General features: G+C 35.9%; 1 protein-coding gene across 3 annotated transcripts in view; it reads left to right on the plus strand.

The window, feature by feature from the left end:
• Positions 1 to 18272, plus strand: part of LOC134535556 (WD40 repeat-containing protein SMU1) — a 69130-nt gene extending 50858 nt beyond the window's left edge. For 2 of the 3 annotated variants that reach the window (XM_063374733.1, XM_063374731.1), the window contains exons 10-11: positions 461 to 613; positions 17943 to 18272. In XM_063374733.1, the coding sequence (XP_063230803.1) occupies positions 461 to 613; positions 17943 to 18041 (252 nt within the window). In that variant the 3' untranslated portion in view covers positions 18042 to 18272. Of the gene's footprint in view, positions 1 to 460; positions 614 to 736; positions 802 to 17942 lie in introns of all 3 variants that reach the window. The other variant, XM_063374732.1, reaches the window with a different exon arrangement.
• The last annotated feature ends 2278 nt before the right edge of the window (positions 18273 to 20550 follow it).

The following is a 20550-nucleotide window of genomic DNA, read 5'->3' on the forward strand; positions in this document are numbered from 1 at the left end:
CACATTCATTTTTATACATTATTTCGTTTTTCTACATACTTCGCCACCACACATTATTCTCGCAGAAACTATATTGGCGTGCTGCTGCACGGTTACTAGTCTGTTTCGAATAGTGTACAACTTTCAGGTTGTTATTACTTATAGAAGAGTTTATTTCTTCTGAGTACCTGAGATGCAGATGTTTCACATTTGTTGATATAGTCAAAAATAACAGGTAGATAATTGTAAATTTGGCAAAAATTTAATGTACTATTAAATTAACAGGATAAGTAAGAAAAATTCAAATAGACATAGTAAACTTTAAAGTTAGTTATCAGTGATGAATTTTTATTAAATGTATGACATTTCCTGCAAAATGTTTCATTGAAACTTTCAAATACGAGAGATTGAATGGTGTTCAAGGATTCAACCTACCCATCTCTATGCAAACATTATTAACTGAGTTAATTGTTTGTTGCAGATTGTGCGATCATTCTCGTCTGGTAAACGGGAGGGTGGTGACTTTGTGTGTGCTGTGCTGTCTCCCAGAGGGGAGTGGATATACTGCGTGGGAGAGGACCTTGTCTTGTACTGCTTCTCAACCTCCTCGGGAAAGCTGGAGCGGACGTTAAACGTGAGTGAACATGGTGTATGCTTGTAAAGCATGTCTCATCCTTAGTTTGCAGTGTGCATGTTAATGGACATTTATTCTGTTGCCAATGCATGATTTCTGCAGTTAGCACTGTTCTTGTTTCAGGGTGCTCTGTTGCCAGATATACGCTACAGCGCACACAAATTGTGGACACAACTCTATAACATAATGTAAATTTTTTCTAAATGTATCTGAATAATTGTATTTTATAAAGGAAAATTTGGAATGAGAATTTTGGGTATTCAGCATTTGCATTCTCGGTATTACGTTTTCCCGCAGTTAACATCATCTTCTTTAGTTCCCATTTACTTGTCATGGAATGTAAAGCTATCCTTTCCCTCAAATTACATAGTAGAAATTACTTTCTTCCCGCTATTCACATCTCATATACAAAGTACAAATTGATTTTTATTTACGTAAAACTTATATAAGACGTTCTCGTACAATACGAAAATCCTATCATATACAATCAAATTTTTCGTTTCTTGTATCTTTTTTTTTTTAATGTTGAAATCCATTATTAGTTAGGAAATTACAGTTTACTTATTTAATTAACAAGAATACAAAGTTGTGTGATGGGTAAATCCTCTTTCAGACAAATTTTTAATTATGTGCTATGTCGCCGCTGTGTAGCTCTTATTAAAATATAGCCAGTGCTGGTTGGCATCATGTTTGGTTAGGGTGATGTCTGTATAGAGTGTGTACACATCTTTGAGTATTGATATTGATAGTTCACCGATTGCATTCAGCGCACGCACTTTGCCTCGTGCCGAGTAAGCTATTTTTGATAGCCTGCACTCTTTCATGGTTAGTGTGTACTATGGTGATTGTTATTAGTATCCTAAGTTAGTTCCATCTCACATTTTGTTCACGGTTTTTGTTGTCATTTCGTTCTAAGTTTTAACAAAACAATATTTTTGTTTTGTAATATTTATTTACTGGTTATATATTGTTAATTAAACACATAATTAGAATATTTGTTTCATGTATAAATTCTCTTTTGTAAACTTACCATGTTTTATCGCATATCGCTGCACATTTTATACTAAAATCGAGTTGGAAAAGTAGGGGTGCAATTTTTATGTGGAAAAAAAAATATTTTTTGTTAGGTAAAGTTATTCATAAAAACAAAACCCATTCATGGAAAGTACGTATATTTAAAAAGGAGAGTATACAAAAGCACTCCAAACTATTAAAAATAATGAATCATGCAACAAAAAACAATTCTTCAACTTTAAATAGAAAAACAAACTCTGTGGCCAGAACTAACGCATAACTATCGTCGTAGTACACACCACGAAAGAGTACGGGCCATCTAATGTAGTTAACTCTGCACTCGAAATAGAGCGCGCTTTGCATGCAATCAGCGAGATATCAATATCGGTATTCGACTACGTGTGAGCGCTCTATACGGGAAGCAACAATCAGACATGAATAATGCCAACTGGCGCTGGCTACATTTTATAAGCGGTACTTTGCGGCGATGCAGACGAACAGATAAAGGTTATAACGTTCAAAATTGTCTTTAAAAGAAAATTTACTATCAGACAACTTCGCATTTCTGTTAATTAAAGTAAGTGGTATTGTTTGAATAAATATAGATTTATACTTTAAAATACAGTGAAAGTCCGTTGCAGCGAATACGGTCTATAACGTAAAGTCCACTATAACGATAATTGCCATCGGCACCGTCAGTTTTGCATATGCTGCGTAGGATAAAAATTTCGGAAATAACGAATGCAGCGAGGGCTCATTTTCGCTATAGCGATAGATTACACACCTGTAATTTTGCTCTATAACAATGAGAAAACATCTACAATTTCCTTAATAAATGAAAAACAGCTTTGCACAATTCCACGCGTCCGGCAAACGAAACAACGCGCATGATGTGGCAGTCTTGGCAACACCGCACAAGGTGGGGCCCCACAGCGAGCATAGCTTGCCTCGCGGCGACGAAAGCAAGACAGGGCCCCGCTGCGAGCATTACTTATTTAGAATGACGCCGATTTTAGCCCGTAAATGAGCATAACTCGTCTCACACTTGCATCGTAAGCGTGCGGGGAGTTGACGAACACGGAACTTGTCGAGCTCGTCTTTTCTAATCAAAACGAAGCGGCGTCTGAAGATGATGACAATAATGACGACAAACAAAGTGACATATCTGTTCCGTCGAAAACGTCACTGATGGAGTCACTTGACACAATCAGTAGTTTTTATCAGCATACAAATGCTACGACGAAAGATTTGATGAACTTCCAAGAGGTCCAGTCGTTTATTTTGTCCGAAAGTCTAGTGAAATCAAGGTAAACGAAAATTGATTGGTTTTTTAAAAAGTGATTTTGAATTTTGTGTTATTTTCCAAGGGTCTGTATGAGTGATTATTTTTGTGTTACTGACAATTGTTGGAAAAATTATTTTATATAATTTGTAAGGTTGTCCAACGTAATTAGAGATTATTAAAATTATGCACCCGATATCATCAGCTTAACGCACGTCTCCAGCAAACCAGCTGCGGACAAAGCTACAGGAAGCGGCCGGCATGACCTTGCGTGACCCCGCCCGCCCGTCTCCATTTAAACAAACAGCTGTGCGCTTAGCCACGATGTGCGTGACGGCCTTATCACGGCCACGCGGTCTCATATTTCGCAGTCGGCAAGTGCTGATATAGCTTAAAAATGTTATTTTAGTAAGTTTTATGTATATTTCCTTTACTTTTGTTGTGAATTTCCATAGTAAAAACAAGTGAGTAAATAATATATTTAAAAAATGCTACAAAAAAGAATTTTTTTTAAATTTCGGCTATAACGAAAATTTGCTATAACATAAACTTTTGGCGCCGTTATAAATTTACGTTATAACGGACTTTTACTGTATATTGTTTTATACGGAAAAAATACCTACACAAAGCGCTCGGAATCTAATAGCAGGACCAAAAACTAGGGGTGTGCGAATAGTGGATTTTGATGGTCGAATATTTTCGAATCGAATAGTAAAATTTTCGAATAGAATGCGAATAGTTTCAAAGTCGAATAGTTGTACATAATATATATATTTTTTAATATGTTACCACACTGAACAATGGCTGGTTTTCATATATTTAGTTTATACAAGATATTTTCTGTGAATGAAACCACAAAAAAAAGTTCACTTAGTATTTTTAAGAGTTATTGAGGACATGAATTTTTATTTCATATATAATATTTAATAATTGTTATCTATTGTTTTTTCTTTTGGTTACCACAATGGAAATATTTGGATAAAAATAATGAGTAGCATGGGAAATTAATTTCATTGTACTTCAAACATATATGACCAGAAAAACTCCGTGATTAACGTCAATACTCAAAATGAGTATATAAAAAGGTTATCATTGAATAAAATATTTGAAACAGTTAATTTTAACGGTTTTGTAAATGATTGCAACCGTTCATCAAAAATACAGTAGTCGTTGGCATTCCTGCTAACTATATTCGTTTGGAAATGGTTTAGTGTTTACCGACTGGCTTTTGAAACAAGTTGGTTTAATGTAGGATGATTTTTGTTTGGTTTTTTTCTTGAAATGAACCTTTTAAAAATACATTGCGGTTATGTAAGTAAGAATGTATAAATATTTTGGAAATTACATTGGAAGCTGGTAAAAACAGAAGCTCTTGGAACCACCACGAGAATTAAAAAACAGCCATGTAAATACCGTAGTTGTCCGAATATAAGGCGACCATTTTTACATAAATGAACGATGAGAAAATAGAAGTCGCCTTATTTTCGCACCCAAGACGTCAGCACCGCAAACATTTAGTTCCAAGCTTAAAGCTACAGTAGAAACATTGTTAAACAAAATGTTCACGATTTTTTATATTAACTAAAACTTAGTTACCTCACAAGGGGAAAACGATAAATCCACCCAATATTGCAGTAATACACAATTGTTTAGAGTTGAAAATTAAAATATTTGTTCTCGAGTAAAAATGTGAATGTTCAAGCATCTCAAAATGGCAACCTTTTATTACACAATTCATATTTGTACATACTTTGTGTACAATCTCGTGTTAACATTGACGGTGAAGTGTTTTCAGAATTTTCCCTTTTCTTCTGTTATTTTTCAGACAGCTCCAAGGATGAGCGACCAAAATTTCAAAAGGGTGTACCACCGTTGGGTGATCAAAATTTCTATAAGTATTTTCAGAATTACTCTATAGAGTATATTTCCTAAAATGCCAATATCTGTAATGTAAAATGTGGTCTAGTTGGGCGCCGTGAAAACTCTATAAAGTACTAGTGCTGTGATTGTGTATGTAGCACAACTACTAACTTCTACAGAATATTAACTAAAATATGTCTTGTTATGTTGATAGTGAAAATAAATTATTCTCAAGTTGTATGTACTGGTGTAGTTTGACTCAGTGTGAATACCAAACAATAAAATGTCGTATAATTCCTTAGCAGTATGTCTCCTTCTCTTTGGTGTAAGTATTCTGACCTTAAAATCAACAAATATAAGTAGTGGGTTTAAAAGCATTAACTTCTCTATGACTGCTGATCTCAGTGTAATAAAAACTAATTATTCTTTCAAGACAATCCAAGCTAAATATTTCTGTCTATCTGGTTTAACATACACATGATATGTAAGTATGGTTATCAATCGGAAAAATAAAATATAATGAAAATTTAACTTTTTACTAGGGTCAAAATCATGGTTGTATGGGTGACAATACTCTTTTGCAACATATCCAACTGTAACATGAAAAGTGACAGAGTCAATGATTAGCAAGCAACATACAAATACCTTTGAGACAATTATTCATGTTTAAATAGGTTTTTCATTAAACAAAATTTCAATATCCGTTATACTTAAATGTCTTTCAGAACTAATTACGTTTTACGTAATTGTATCACTGAATAATAGTTTGGTTATCAGTCAATATTTTAAATATTATTGAAACACATTTTAACTGGCAAATTAGTCTTTTCTTTGTTTTTACTAGCTCAGTCTCTTTCGGTAGATCAAACTGTCTCAAGACTTCTGGACCTGGGACTATTCTTTAAACATTCAAGACAATTAATGACTTTAACAGATTTTAACTTTGATATCGTACATATTACTGATCAATGTCAGTTAACCAGGTCCAGTATGTACAAGCTACAAGTCTTTACGTAGTTAAGTAGTATTAAGTTGATTTAGCGAGTTTCAAATTAGGTCTTGATCGTAAACATCATAGTTTAAGATATCTTGCCATTAAAATAGGACAGGTAACTTCTCGCTGTTCTTGTTAATTCGGGGATGGGGCAAACAAACCTCGTCGCGTCGTTACAATACCAAGAGGCTGTGGAAAACCTCTCCGAACCCCTGTCTCTCCTCCGATGTTGCTGGTTAGATATCACTCTCCTCCGATGTCGCTGGTTGGGTCTCCGTCTCGATGCACCTCCTCTCGTGCTGCTGGTACTCCAGCAGGACTGGCGTCGGTCACCTGGAGTCGTCTAGAAGGATGATGTCCTCCGGTACACCGTCTACGATGCCGTCTACCGCTGTCGAACTCCTTCCATATCGAAGATTGATAGTCCTTTTCTTCTTTTCTTCTTAATTCGTCGTTGATCCAGTTATATTTATGCTGTTAGTCAAAACTTATCGTCGTCGTAGATTCTTTAGTAGAGCTTCGAACATCGGTAACTACCTCTTCTTCATTGTGTAGTTCCGGTATTTATTATAAAATCATCAATTTCACGTAGATTCTAGCTATTCAGTCGTCGTACCAATGTTTTACGTGATATTCTTACATTCATTTATGACTAAATCACGGAGCTCTTTCTCTCTAATCCTTCTCCCATGATAGTAGAACAGAAACTCTAGTTCCAATTTGTTTCAAACAGTCAAAGCTTTCTCTATTGAACACTCTCCGAAATCACACTGGAAATACTAAATTCTTTAAATAAAATCTATGCGCAGTCGAGCGTCCAATCACATATACTCTTTCCTCAGTAATGACCCAAAAACAATATTAAAAGGTGTAAGCTCATTTCCTATTCGTCGCCGTTTAACAAATGTTTGCAAAGACATTTCATAAAATTATTACTTAGATAAAACATGAAAATACTTAAAGAGTAAAACCAAATTGACCTGACCATAGAGATACAATACTGGTAAATATAATTCATAACAGGACTAAGACAAAGTCATAGAGGTAAGAAGTAAAATAATAAACATAAAATTCATTTCTATTGAGGGCTTCTCAAATACCTCTATAGAATAGTCCCCTTCAGAAATGTGACTAACGAACTATACTCTGATATAGGTCTTAGGACCATTTCTCATCATACAAACATCTCATCTATATTCTAATTATTTGCAGAAAATTTACATTTCATATTATTGACCTTATTTACATACTTACTTGCAAACATAGAGTATTGTCACCGATATATGTCTTCAAACGGACATATGTGTAACAGTGTATACTATTCTACAGGAGTGTAATATTTCCTCAACTGCGTTATATTATAGTGTCCTATTACTTGTTTCGTTTTAATGTCAGACAGTTCGTAACAGTTACTTCTAATAATCTTCGTGATCATATATGGTCCATCGAAGAGTAGAAATAGCTTCTTAGTAACGTACTTCCAAAATTGGCTTACTGGATTCGTTCTCTTGAGTACTAAATCTCCACAATTAAAACTCATCTTGCTGGAATCTTTCTGGTATTTTCTCCGAAGATCCGCCGTGGATGTCAACTTGGCTGCGACCAACTCTTCAGTTTCCTTCTGTATCTCGACTAATTCTTTATCTTCTGCGGCCAGAGCTTCATCGTGATGTCTCGGTAGTAACGATGACGGTATTATCAATGATCTTTTTCCTGTTAACGCTTCATATGGAGTAACACTGGTAGAACTGTGTACAGTATTATTCAAAATGCATTCAATGAACGTTAATTTACTCATCCAGTTCTGCTGTGTATCGTGGCAGAATGTCCGCAACATATTACCAAGTGTGCGCATTTGTCTCTCCACAGGATTACTCTGCGGGTGTCTCACCGAAGACATGGTGGGTACGATTTGCAGTTTTCTGAGTCCTTCTTGCCAAACTTGACTCATGAATTGTGTGGCATGATCCGAAATAATTTTCTCCGGTCGACCCACTTCCGCGATAAACTGTTTAACTTTCTGGAATACTATCTTGCTGGTGGCATTGACTATGGGATACAACTTGGTGTATTTTGTAAATAAATCTACCATCACGAACACATATTTCACCCCGGCTGTTGATCTTGGTAATGGTCCCAATACATCCACTGATACCAACTGCAGTGGTCTCTCCGGAAGGATAGGTTTAAACTCACCTTCGAGATTTTGTTGGGCATGTTTCGCTTTCTGACACAAGTCGCACGATCAAGTAATGGCGGCGACTGACTTGTGCAGATTCGGAGAGTATAGCTGCCTAATCAATGACTGTGTCAGCTTCTTTGAACCAATATGCCCGCAATTCCTATGAACCTCCCAAATAATCGAGTTGATGTTTCGCTTCGGTATTACCGGCTTCCATGGCTCTTCAAATCTGGCTTTTCCCTTGCTATGATTGAACAATACTCCCTCCGACATGCAGTATCTCTCCTCTAACCTAGTTGGAACCTCTGAACCCTTCAATTTATCTATTATGACCTTGCAGAATTCATCTTCCTGTTGCAGTTGAGCTATCTGGTCAAAAACATTCTTGATTGTTGCGTTATCTTTAAGTTGTTGTGTCACAAGATTAGCTACCAAAAATTCCTTGGAGTTCTTCCTCGGTGTCAATTCATCATTCAATACATCGGGTATTCGACTTAGGTAATCGGCGACTACATTCTCTTTCCCTTTAATGTGGCATATTTCCAAGTCAAACTCTTGCATCAGCAAGCACCATCGTGTCAGCCTGCTACCAAAAATTTTGCCTGCTTTTAGACACATCAGGGCTTGATGGTCAGTCATTAGCTTTATATGTTCTCCCAGAAGCAGGTCTCGAAACTTCTGCAGAGCCCATATTATTGCTAGTGTCTCTTTCTCCGTGACCGTGTAATTTCGCTCTGCCGAATTCAATGTTCTACTCGCCATCGCTACGGTACGTTCTACTCCCTCATCGTCCATTTGCGCGAGCTTCGCCCCTAAGGCATAATCAGATGCGTCTGTGTATAGTAGAAATTCCCGACCTAACATGGGATGATAGATGACTCGTTCTTCGAGAAAGACCTTCTTGAGTTCTTCAAAAGCTTCCCGCTGTTCTGCTTCCCATTTCCACAGCTTGTCCTTCTTGAGTAGATCAAACAATGGGACTGCGATCTTGGCTATCTTGTCGCTGTAATTTCGGTAAAACCCGATAACTCCCAGGAATGTACGTAGTTGTTTAACATTCTTTGGTGTAGGGAAGTTGGAAATACTGTTCAATTTTTCAGGATCGGTATGAATTCCGGTCGGTGTCAGAATATGCCCTAGAAATGGTAACTCTTGTCGGCAAAATACGGATTTTCGCAGTTTCACCGTCATTCCTGCGTCACGTAGTTTCGTTAGGACAATGCCGATATGCTCCAGGTGTTCTTCGAATGATGACGATGTAATCAAAATGTCGTCGACATATGCTCGCGCGAATCCTTTGCACTCAGATCCTAGCGTTTCGTCCAGACAACGAGTAAACTCAGCTACCGCATTACATAAGCCGAACGGCATGACTTGGAACACATACTGCGAGTTCTTGAATAGGAATGATGTGTACTGTCTAGATCTTTCTTCTAAGGGTATTTGCCAGTACCCTGCCGACAAATCAAGTGTGGTTAGAAACTTGACACCCTGATATAATCGCAGAATATCATTCGTTGGTCTCGGACTTTCCCGATCTCGAACAGTAATTTTGTTGATCTCCCTCGCGTCAAGGCATAAACGTACTGTTCCGTCTTTCTTTCGCACACAGAGTATCGCATTCGTGAATGGGCTAGGCGCTCGCTTTATTACATTCCATTCCAACATTAAGTCTAGATATTCTTCAGCCTCTTTCAAATATTTCGCCGGGATGGGATACGACTTTTTATGGAATGGTTCACCGGGTATGACCTGAATACTAGCTGTATATAATTTGTTTAACCCAGGTTTTTCGGAAAATATATTTTGAAAATTTCTTAAGACATGAAGAAGATTATTTCTACCGGTTTCATTTACCATGGTAATTCCCTTTACAGCTTCTATTAAATCAGCTCCGGTCGCCATCAAATTTATGTCACTATTAATACACGAAGTTTCCTTATGAATGATTGCAATGCATTTTTCCGAAACTTCCCAATTTTCAGTAGTTTTCGTATTTTCTGTGTCATCCATAGCAGTTACCATCCAACCTGCAAAATTCAAAATTATTTTATGGCTAGTTAGAAAGTCTACACCGAAAATTACTGGTTTAGCCAATCCTTTTACGATTAATACATTAATGTACTTGGTGCTACCTAAACCTTCTACTTCCAATAAGGTCTGACGATTAATGATGGGACTAGCCCTTGATGTAACCCCTAGAATCTTTAAACTTGGTACTGGCATTCTCGGTAATGATATTCCGGTGCTCTCTATCATGGCTACGCAGTCTTCGCTGATGCAGGATATCTCTGCGCCGCTGTCTAATAGTACAGGCACTTTAACTCCGTTTAAAGTTAACGATATCTCCGGACATAGTGCTTGTTTCGCTTGAACTTCGGTTGCTGTGGGCTCGCTGAGTAAAAATTCACGCTCGTTTTCTTTGAACATAATGGTGTGTATGCTTCGACAATTATTCTTGTCATTTGCGTCGGGATCCAATTTTATACTAGCCCCGTCTAACTTACAATTAGGGACTGACGTGCGGAGCGGGTTTTCGCCATCCCTAATTAGTTTACCGCACTGTCCTTAAATCCTCTAATTTGCTCTTGTGACAAATTAGCAAATCCATTATTTGCATTCGGTGAAATCAAAAATGTGTTATTACCTCCTTGGTTTGTATCTGAGCTTCTGCTAGATTGCATGCGCGGCCATTCCGTGTTGCTTTGCTCGTGACTTGGCGCTATAGAATATGAATTTCTTTCTCCTTGTCGCGCGTCGTGAATGGTGGTGCTAAAGCTGTTCCCTTTTTCAGACGGTACAAACGTTTGTGCATTTATGCTGTACTGACCTCCGGAATGATTATTGTAATTTGCCGATCGTTCTTTCGTTGTTCGATTTTCGCCTGAATTCTCTCTGAAATTAACTGTCCCCTCCTGACGTTTATTCTCCCACTGTGATTCATTTTCGCGTCTGTCTTGTCGCTTCTCGTTTCTACGACGATAGTACTGTGGTTTATAAAATCCGTTACCATATCGCTGACCTCGATATCCATTGTGATACCAATTACTTCCGCAGTTTTCAACGTTCAGTGTGTGAATTTGAGGTTGTTTGTGTCCGCTGTTCTGCCCTTCATTTCGATTGCGCCAGTTATTGTATAACGGTGTCTGTTGGTTCGTGTTCTTGCGCTCGTTAGTTTCTTTGTGCGTTACCGTTTTATCGAGCTTAACGAGTCGTTCATACGTTAACAGTTGTTCCTTGAAATCTACAATATTACTGTATTGCCGTCCACTAAGTTGTAATTGATAATTGAGTGGTAATTGCGAAATTATCATGGCAATAAACTCTTCGTCTTTCATACGGCAATCAAGATAACGAGTTCTCTCGTACATATCGCTGATATGCGCCTCTAAATTTTGAAATTTACGATTTTCGAATTTTTCAGAATGCAACTGTATTCGCAAATTGCTTTGGATACGAGTATTCCAAAATTGGGATATGAAAGCTTTCTGAAACGATTCGTATGCGTGTACCGAATCTTTCGCCAACTCCCACCAATAATATGCCGTGTTTTTCAAGCAGTGGCTAACGCATTTCAATTTTTCTGCGTCTGTTAACTTAAATGTGTGGCAATATTCTCCAAACTGATTTAAGAATCTTCGAGAGTTTTCATTACTTTTCCCTGAATATGTTGGAACGTCATCCAACCATTTCTTAGAAGGGAGGTGTAGTGTAAGTACCGGATCTGCTGACATAATTGCAGTACTAATATTCGCGGGATTTCGCTCGGCTTCTATCGTTATCGATTTGTTTACCGGCGTGTCTTCCTTGTCGGTATTACATTCGCTAGTGTGGTGAGTCGTTAGTTGGGGCGAGAATGTTGCGATGTGTCTGGATTCTCTTTCTATTTCCCCTATTTTCGCCTCTACCATATCTAACCTTCCTGTTAGACGCTCGCTTAAGTGTACTACTTTATCGTCAGTGCGTTTACTGAATATTTCTACACCTTCAATACGAGTGTGTACACTGGAAAACTTCTGTTGCATCTCGTGCTGTGTTTCAGTTAAGTCATGCCTGATTTCTGCTGTTTCATCTGCAATCCTGCCTAAAGTGTTATTTAAGACTTGCACTAAATTGTCTAGTCTTTCGGCGTTTTCTCGCTCCTTTTGTTCCCTTTCTAACTTCTCCTCCTGTTCTATACGCTCCCGTTCTTGTTTCTCCCGTTCCCGTTCTAGTTTCTCCTCCTGTTCTTTACGCTCCCGTTCTTGTTTCTCCCGTTCCCGTTCTAGTTTCTCCTCCTGTTCTTTACGCTCCCGTTCTAATTTCTCCTTATTCATGAACTGGAACAGTGCATCTAGGGTAACAGTTGGTGTCGGCGGCGAATGACCCAACTCCATTTCCTGCTGTGACTCCATACCAGTAGTCTCGATGTGCTGTTCTGGTACTACTTCTCTAGGTTCTCGTTCAGGACTAGAGTCAGAAGTGTCATTGCTACCTCTCAAAAAATATGACTTCCTACCTGTGTCTGTCATCTTGACAAAACAAAATTACTGTCTGTATTTTTCAAAGTGTCTTGAGTTGTTCAAAAAAAAAAATCATAAAATAGTCCCTAACGTTGGCTTACACGTTGTGCGCCAAAAATTCTGAAGTGTTTTCAGAATTTTCCCTTTTCTTCTGTTATTTTTCAGACAGCTCCAAGGATGAGCGACCAAAATTTCAAAAGGGTGTACCACCGTTGGGTGATCAAAATTTCTATAAGTATTTTCAGAATTACTCTATAGAGTATATTTCCTAAAATGCCAATATCTATAATGTAAAATGTGGTCTAGTTGGGCGCCGTGAAAACTCTATAAAGTACTAGTGCTGTGATTGTGTATGTAGCACAACTACTAACTTCTACAGAATATTAACTAAAATATGTCTTGTTATGTTGATAGTGAAAATAAATTATTCTCAAGTTGTATGTACTGGTGTAGTTTGACTCAGTGTGAATACCAAACAATAAAATGTCGTATAATTCCTTAGCAGTATGTCTCCTTCTCTTTGGTGTAAGTATTCTGACCTTAAAATCAACAAATATAAGTAGTGGGTTTAAAAGCATTAACTTCTCTATGACTGCTGATCTCAGTGTAATAAAAACTAATTATTCTTTCAAGACAATCCAAGCTAAATATTTCTGTCTATCTGGTTTAACATACACATGATATGTAAGTATGGTTATCAATCGGAAAAATAAAATATAATGAAAATTTAACTTTTTACTAGGGTCAAAATCATGGTTGTATGGGTGACAATACTCTTTTGCAACATATCCAACTGTAACATGAAAAGTGACAGAGTCAATGATTAGCAAGCAACATACAAATACCTTTGAGACAATTATTCATGTTTAAATAGGTTTTTCATTAAACAAAATTTCAATATCCGTTATACTTAAATGTCTTTCAGAACTAATTACGTTTTACGTAATTGTATCACTGAATAATAGTTTGGTTATCAGTCAATATTTTAAATATTATTGAAACACATTTTAACTGGCAAATTAGTCTTTTCTTTGTTTTTACTAGCTCAGTCTCTTTCGGTAGATCAAACTGTCTCAAGACTTCTGGACCTGGGACTATTCTTTAAACATTCAAGACAATTAATGACTTTAACAGATTTTAACTTTGATATTGTACATATTACTGATCAATGTCAGTTAACCAGGTCCAGTATGTACAAGCTACAAGTCTTTACGTAGTTAAGTAGTATTAAGTTGTTTTAGCGAGTTTCAAATTAGGTCTTGATTGTAAACATCATAGTTTAAGATATCTTGCCATTAAAATAGGACAGGTAACTTCTCGCTGTTCTTGTTAATTCGGGGATGGGGCAAACAAACCTCGTCGCGTCGTTACAATACCAAGAGGCTGTGGAAAACCTCTCCGAACCCCTGTCTCTCCTCCGATGTTGCTGGTTAGATATCACTCTCCTCCGATGTCGCTGGTTGGGTCTCCGTCTCGATGCACCTCCTCTCGTGCTGCTGGTACTCCAGCAGGACTGGCGTCGGTCACCTGGAGTCGTCTAGAAGGATGATGTCCTCCGGTACACCGTCTACGATGCCGTCTACCGCTGTCGAACTCCTTCCATATCGAAGATTGATAGTCCTTTTCTTCTTTTCTTCTTAATTCGTCGTTGATCCAGTTATATTTATGCTGTTAGTCAAAACTTATCGTCGTCGTAGATTCTTTAGTAGAGCTTCGAACATCGGTAACTACCTCTTCTTCATTGTGTAGTTCCGGTATTTATTATAAAATCATCAATTTCACGTAGATTCTAGCTATTCAGTCGTCGTACCAATGTTTTACGTGATATTCTTACATTCATTTATGACTAAATCACGGAGCTCTTTCTCTCTAATCCTTCTCCCATGATAGTAGAACAGAAACTCTAGTTCCAATTTGTTTCAAACAGTCAAAGCTTTCTCTATTGAACACTCTCCGAAATCACACTGGAAATACTAAATTCTTTAAATAAAATCTATGCGCAGTCGAGCGTCCAATCACATATACTCTTTCCTCAGTAATGACCCAAAAACAATATTAAAAGGTGTAAGCTCATTTCCTATTCGTCGCCGTTTAACAAATGTTTGCAAAGACATTTCATAAAATTATTACTTAGATAAAACATGAAAATACTTAAAGAGTAAAACCAAATTGACCTGACCATAGAGATACAATACTGGTAAATATAATTCATAACAGGACTAAGACAAAGTCATAGAGGTAAGAAGTAAAATAATAAACATAAAATTCATTTCTATTGAGGGCTTCTCAAATACCTCTATAACGGTAATTTAATTTCTGATTTTTATCGAAAATATTTGTACTAATATATCACAGCTATTTTCAGAACAATTGTTTACATTTACAAACAGAAAATGTTAAGAACATTTCGGATGTAATGTTTGGAAATTCGCGGCTGCTAAATGTCTATTAACAATATTTCTTTGTTGTAAAACGAACATTGCCGAACACGCACAAAAACACCATATTTACAGGAATTTGGTACGTTGCTTCAAAAGCTATTTTAATAATTTCACAGTAATCCACTCTTTAATTATGTAAAAACCTTTCAAACAACATAATTATAATAGATTATTCTTTAAAATTCATAGGACAGAGAGACTCTGTCAGAGAGTAATATGGTCAAATCTTCGCGGTCACGTCACCAAAGTTATTCATGGCCGTATGCTTCACCATGACAGCTAGCCACTTGTTTTGTTCCGGCAAGCTGCATTCTTTGTTTGCTTTGTTACGTTTAACATACTACTACATTGCTTAAGTGAAACGGAAAGTTAAATGCGGTATACATAAATGCAAACAGGATTTATCAACACTAAATGTATGTCTAATGAATTTTCACGGTAATTTCTACCAAAATTAAGTTTACATTTGTTTGGCCTCCTGAAACTGCAGGTCGCCTTATATTTGGGCCAATATGGTATTCACAATTTTAAATTTTGCTATTCGACTTACGAATGCGAATAGTTCGTCAGTTACTATTGGCAACTATTCATGTTTACGAATATTCGCACACCCCTACCAAAAACATAATGCAACGTTTACGTAAGAGGTTTTTTTATCCAAAGTTTGACGCCCTAAAATATTGGTGCGACGATTATGCACGTGCGACGATTATGCAATAAAACACTGTATTATTAAACATCTTAATTTTTTTTGTAGTTCTTTATTCAACCTTATAATGCTAGTAAGAGTTAATTCATTAAATAATAAATTCAAACTTTTTGCAGATTTCATGTGATGTGTTTTGGGCATGGCTCGAGTATGTTGGTATAGTAGTAGGCATTAAATTTTTCTTTAATGTAAAGTTAAAGTATTTGTTGAAGAAAGAATATACATAGGGAATGAGGTACATATTTATTAGATTGAGTTTTAGAGTTTTACCTCAATTTACACTTTCCCACTATTTACACTTTTTTCTTTTTCCCCCCTGAAAAGTGTAAATAAGGGGTTTTGCTGTACATTTTCTTATATTTCATCAAGAGAGTCGTCTAATAATATAAATTTGTATTTATAAGGAGACATAACTGAAAGACACCATCTTGGTTTGAACCAGTCTTGTCAATTTATCATTTAATATTAACAATTTGGGCTCTGTTTAAGCATATCACATTAATTAATAGAATGCCGTTGTGTTTAATAGTGACAGGCTGCTACAAATAGTTTCTCCTGTGAAATAATATTTATTTTTTAGCATTTTGTTTTCTTCAGAATTACATCAACTGCAATAATACTGTGAATATACATTATGTATGGACTATAAAAAAATCTATTAAAACTTGTATAATTAAAAAATAGTAAACAAATTAGGATTTATTAATGTTAACAAGAGGGTAGCATCATTCTGACATCAGTGGGTGCCACTGACTTTGGACTGCATGCTAAATGTGAGACACACTATAGCTTTAGCCCACTTTGTTTGATTTTATGTGGCATGGCCAAGCACGGATTATAGTGGGGTTCCAAATCATGTGGTACCAGACTCGGTGCTTGAGTCATGGCGGGGTGCTGAGGGTGCTGGAATCAAACCCACGAGCGTAACACATCACGACATCAGCTTCTCTGCCACGGAGACCTGCCTTTGTTAGTTTGGGTGTTCATTTACCCAAGAAGCACATTCTCAGTAAAGATTATTACAGAAAAATATAAATTGAAAGAATTTGAACGTATATATTTATATTTAGGGTGGTTAATTTTGTAGAATTAAAATTATGGTTTTGATGATAAGGTTTTATTTTTAGATCAGGTTTGTTTTTAAAACAAGATATATTTTTTTAAAATTTTATACAAGATTTTCATCAATAAAAATAGGATATAATCCAACAAATATGTAACTAAAATATTTCTTAATATGTACTTGTTTGATCAAAATAGTTTCATTCGACTGCATACATACAAGAAAATCACTAGTAATAAGCATGTCTAGAACAGAACTACTAATAAAAATTAATCTGTGAATTTTTGTATGTTTGTAAAATATGTCAATGTAAAAACATTTTACTGATAAGAGAGGCAAGATCATACATTATAATATTAATTTTTTCCAATCTTTTTAGTTAATGTATTTTGGGACAAAATTCATGCAAAATAAATTACATTCAATGAATTTACCATAGTTGAAGACAACACTTTTGTAATTTAAGATAAGTTTTGTCAAATTGCTGATTGATTTCATGTTATTAGTTACATTTTGTTGTTAATTGGTATATTAACTTTCATTGCATGTTATTTTGGTATTATCGAAACTTGCTACAGACAATCTTGTCCCTAATTATGTGATTTTTTTTATGATTAAGGAATTAGTCTTAATTGAACTTGCATAGTGATGAATTATGAACATTATTTTTCAAGACATACGAACATGACTGAATAACCTAATAAAATGCTAAATGTGACACACATGGACAGACAAGCCCTGTGGCCAGATGATAGATACCTATATGCAAGTATTCTCACACTTAAACATACCTAGCTCATGAAGGCTAAAGCGGTTTAGTTGCTTCTAGAAGCTGACAGCACAGGACTGCGAGGCTTGCACACTCTTGAATTGTATAACGTCAGACCAGAAAGCTGCTTGTCGCCATCTTGATTCAGCAGTCTTTAGAGTATACCATAAGTATTGTGTTGCCTTCATTATAGCTTTAGATTCTGTAAGAGAGTTGCTATTGAAAATATTTTAGTGTAGTTGTTTTTTAAAAACATATCTCTTAACCCCCAATGGTTGATTTGAAGCATTGATTTAAATTGTGTATGGCTTAACAAAGTAAAATTTGAAAAAAAAAAAAAGAAAAAAGAAAAAAAAAAACTCAAAACTTTGGAATCCAAGGTTGGCGTGTTTCATTGTGTGGGGCTCAGTATGTTTAGTTGTAATTCTTAATTGTGTGATAAGTTTTGCATTGTTCTCACGTGTCTGATTGAAGTTGGCAGGGGGTTTTTATCTGGCACTGTTTGTTGCGCAGGTGCACGAGAAAGATGTAATTGGCGTAGCTCACCACCCTCACCAAAACTTGCTGTGCACGTACAGCGAAGATGGGCTGCTTCGATTGTGGAAGCCGTGAACAGTCCATGTGTTCACTGTTCAGATCATTGTTTGTGATACGGACCAAAAGAACACAGAACAATGTGTGGTGTTCTGCAGTGTGTACTCAGTTATGAATGGTAACAACATAGATGATAGGAACATGAGGAGTACCATAAAATAATCACATTCACTGTGTGTCAGGTTTCTACTTGTCTTGTTGTTCAAAGCTCTGTATATACATAAAATATATTGATGACTTTTTAATAAACAAGATAAATTATTTTATGTCCAAAAATTAGCTGCCCTAGCAAAGACATGCCATGTGTAATACTAGTTAGCTACTAGTCTGTTTGTGAATATATGATAGTATCAGAAATTAATACTTATAGCATTATATATAACAAAGCAAATTTTTTATTGGCACAATCAAATCTTTACTCCACAACACTGAGAAAAATAACCATTTCAAAGTAATTTTTTTTGTTAACCTTTAAATCTAAGTTTGAGCATGGTATGTTAATACAATGAACGGCACTCAAGCCTAACTTGAGCAGACATTTTCATGGACTGATATGTGCTTGCTTGAGTTGAAAACGAGCTTGGATTATCACGCATACTTTCCATAGTCATCGTAGTTCTATCGTTTGACGCTAGATGCTACTGTTTTGTGTGAAATGGCTTCGGAAATGCTATACCGTGTCAGGTGAATCTGTGTTTTTGCTGCAGTGACAATGGCAAAAAGATCGCGCAAGAGTGACGAATTTTACGAACGGGAAGAATTTTATGCTTCTTCATAACGGCAGTTCTGATTCTTTGTATGAACTATTGTTTGAATATTCAGACACATCAGGTTTGTATGCAATTATTCAAAACCTACCGCATGTGCTTGAAACTAGGGATGTGCGAAAGTGACTTCATCCACACAAAATGAAAGTGAAAGAAAATTTATCTAGTTTCGCGAAAGTGAAACGAAAATGAATTTTTAATTGTTCTATTAGATAAATCTATTCTTAACGAAAGTTAAGCGAAATTTTTTAATTAACAAAGAAAAAAGTGCCCCAAAATTTGCTCTTCAGTAATAAATTCTATTACATAAATCATTTTGGTGCCTTTTGATGTATCTAAAAATGACAAGTTCATAAACTTATGTTTGATGACATGCTAGCAGGATACAATATAACCTCAAATGTCATTTGAAATTTTCTACAGATGACGAACCAATAAAATGCTTGTGTTACTACAGTTTAAGGTTGAGATGCACTAAAGCTACATGAACTTGTTTCTAGTGATGGGTCGAATCCCAGTTTTCCCGAATCCGAATCTTGAATTTGAATCCCAAACAGTACCTCGAATCCACCCCTGAATCCGAATCCAGGTCTTAAAGGTTTAATTATAAAATAATTTATAAGTTAAGAGAAAAAATTAAACATTATGCAGAATTATTTAACCCTTTAAATTTTTATTTAAAAAAACAAGGATTTTGACACAGTCTGGATCAAGACGATTCCGTTTTTGTTCACATATGTTTCCTGCAGTGCTGAACAAACGTTCAGAGAACACTGTTGCAGGTGGTGAACACAAATATTTTTTGGACAGTTTATGTAGCCTGGGTGAACACGTAGACCGAGTTTTCCAGTATTCGAGGATGTTTATTTCTGCATTAACTGTAGGATCACGTAAGAATCTGGTCACTTCATCAATTGCTGTAGAATCCGACTTGGTGGATTTAAGGCATTCAGACATTATCTGTAAGTACAGTGATTCATGTATCCACGGAAATCGGAAAACGAAATTCAACATCCGACGGAACAATATTTTGTAGTTACCAACTTGACATTTGTTTAAAGTCCCAAATGAAGATAAACGCTTTCCTGAAATATTTAATGGAAACTGAAAGGCGCCATCTTGGCTCCAATGGTTTTAGGCCATAAGAAATATTGTTGTGCGTATTTTAAAATTAAGCCTCACTAAAGCATAGTGATTAATATGCCCGAAGTTAAAAGTGACGGGGTGTTTTCTCTAGTTTACCCATTAAAATTCTTTATATTAATATTAGTTATTTTTTGTGTAGCTCAAAATGATTGGCTAACAAATTCATTGGTTGGCCTTCATGGAATTCTCAGATAATACATATTTTAACGTTGGTAGTCTACACAAACCAAACTTGGTCCTAAAAAAATTCATAAATAGAACGTGTATCAGAATATTTAAAATTGAATCGCAATTAAAATAATAATTGTATAATGTATTAATTTTTGTCATTTATTATTTCATTGTTATTACTACATGTGCGACCGTAACTTGTGATGAAAGTCGGCATTATTGTTGTATTACTAAGTAACAGATTTCTCGGTAAAGTTATTAAAAAAAAACAAGATTCATATTACTAGTCTAGATCCTAAATGTGCTTTATTTTATTTTTTAGCATATTCTGAGAATACATCTGTGATTTATGCCTTATTTAATGCCAATGTAGCGACAATGCATCCATGTTCATGAATATAAAGTAAGTTTCCAAAATCAGTACATGCTTCATCATTTTTTTT

Source organism: Bacillus rossius, chromosome 8 (assembly GCF_032445375.1).
Source record: "Bacillus rossius redtenbacheri isolate Brsri chromosome 8, Brsri_v3, whole genome shotgun sequence".
In the NCBI taxonomy this organism is placed as follows: domain Eukaryota; kingdom Metazoa; phylum Arthropoda; class Insecta; order Phasmatodea; family Bacillidae; genus Bacillus; species Bacillus rossius.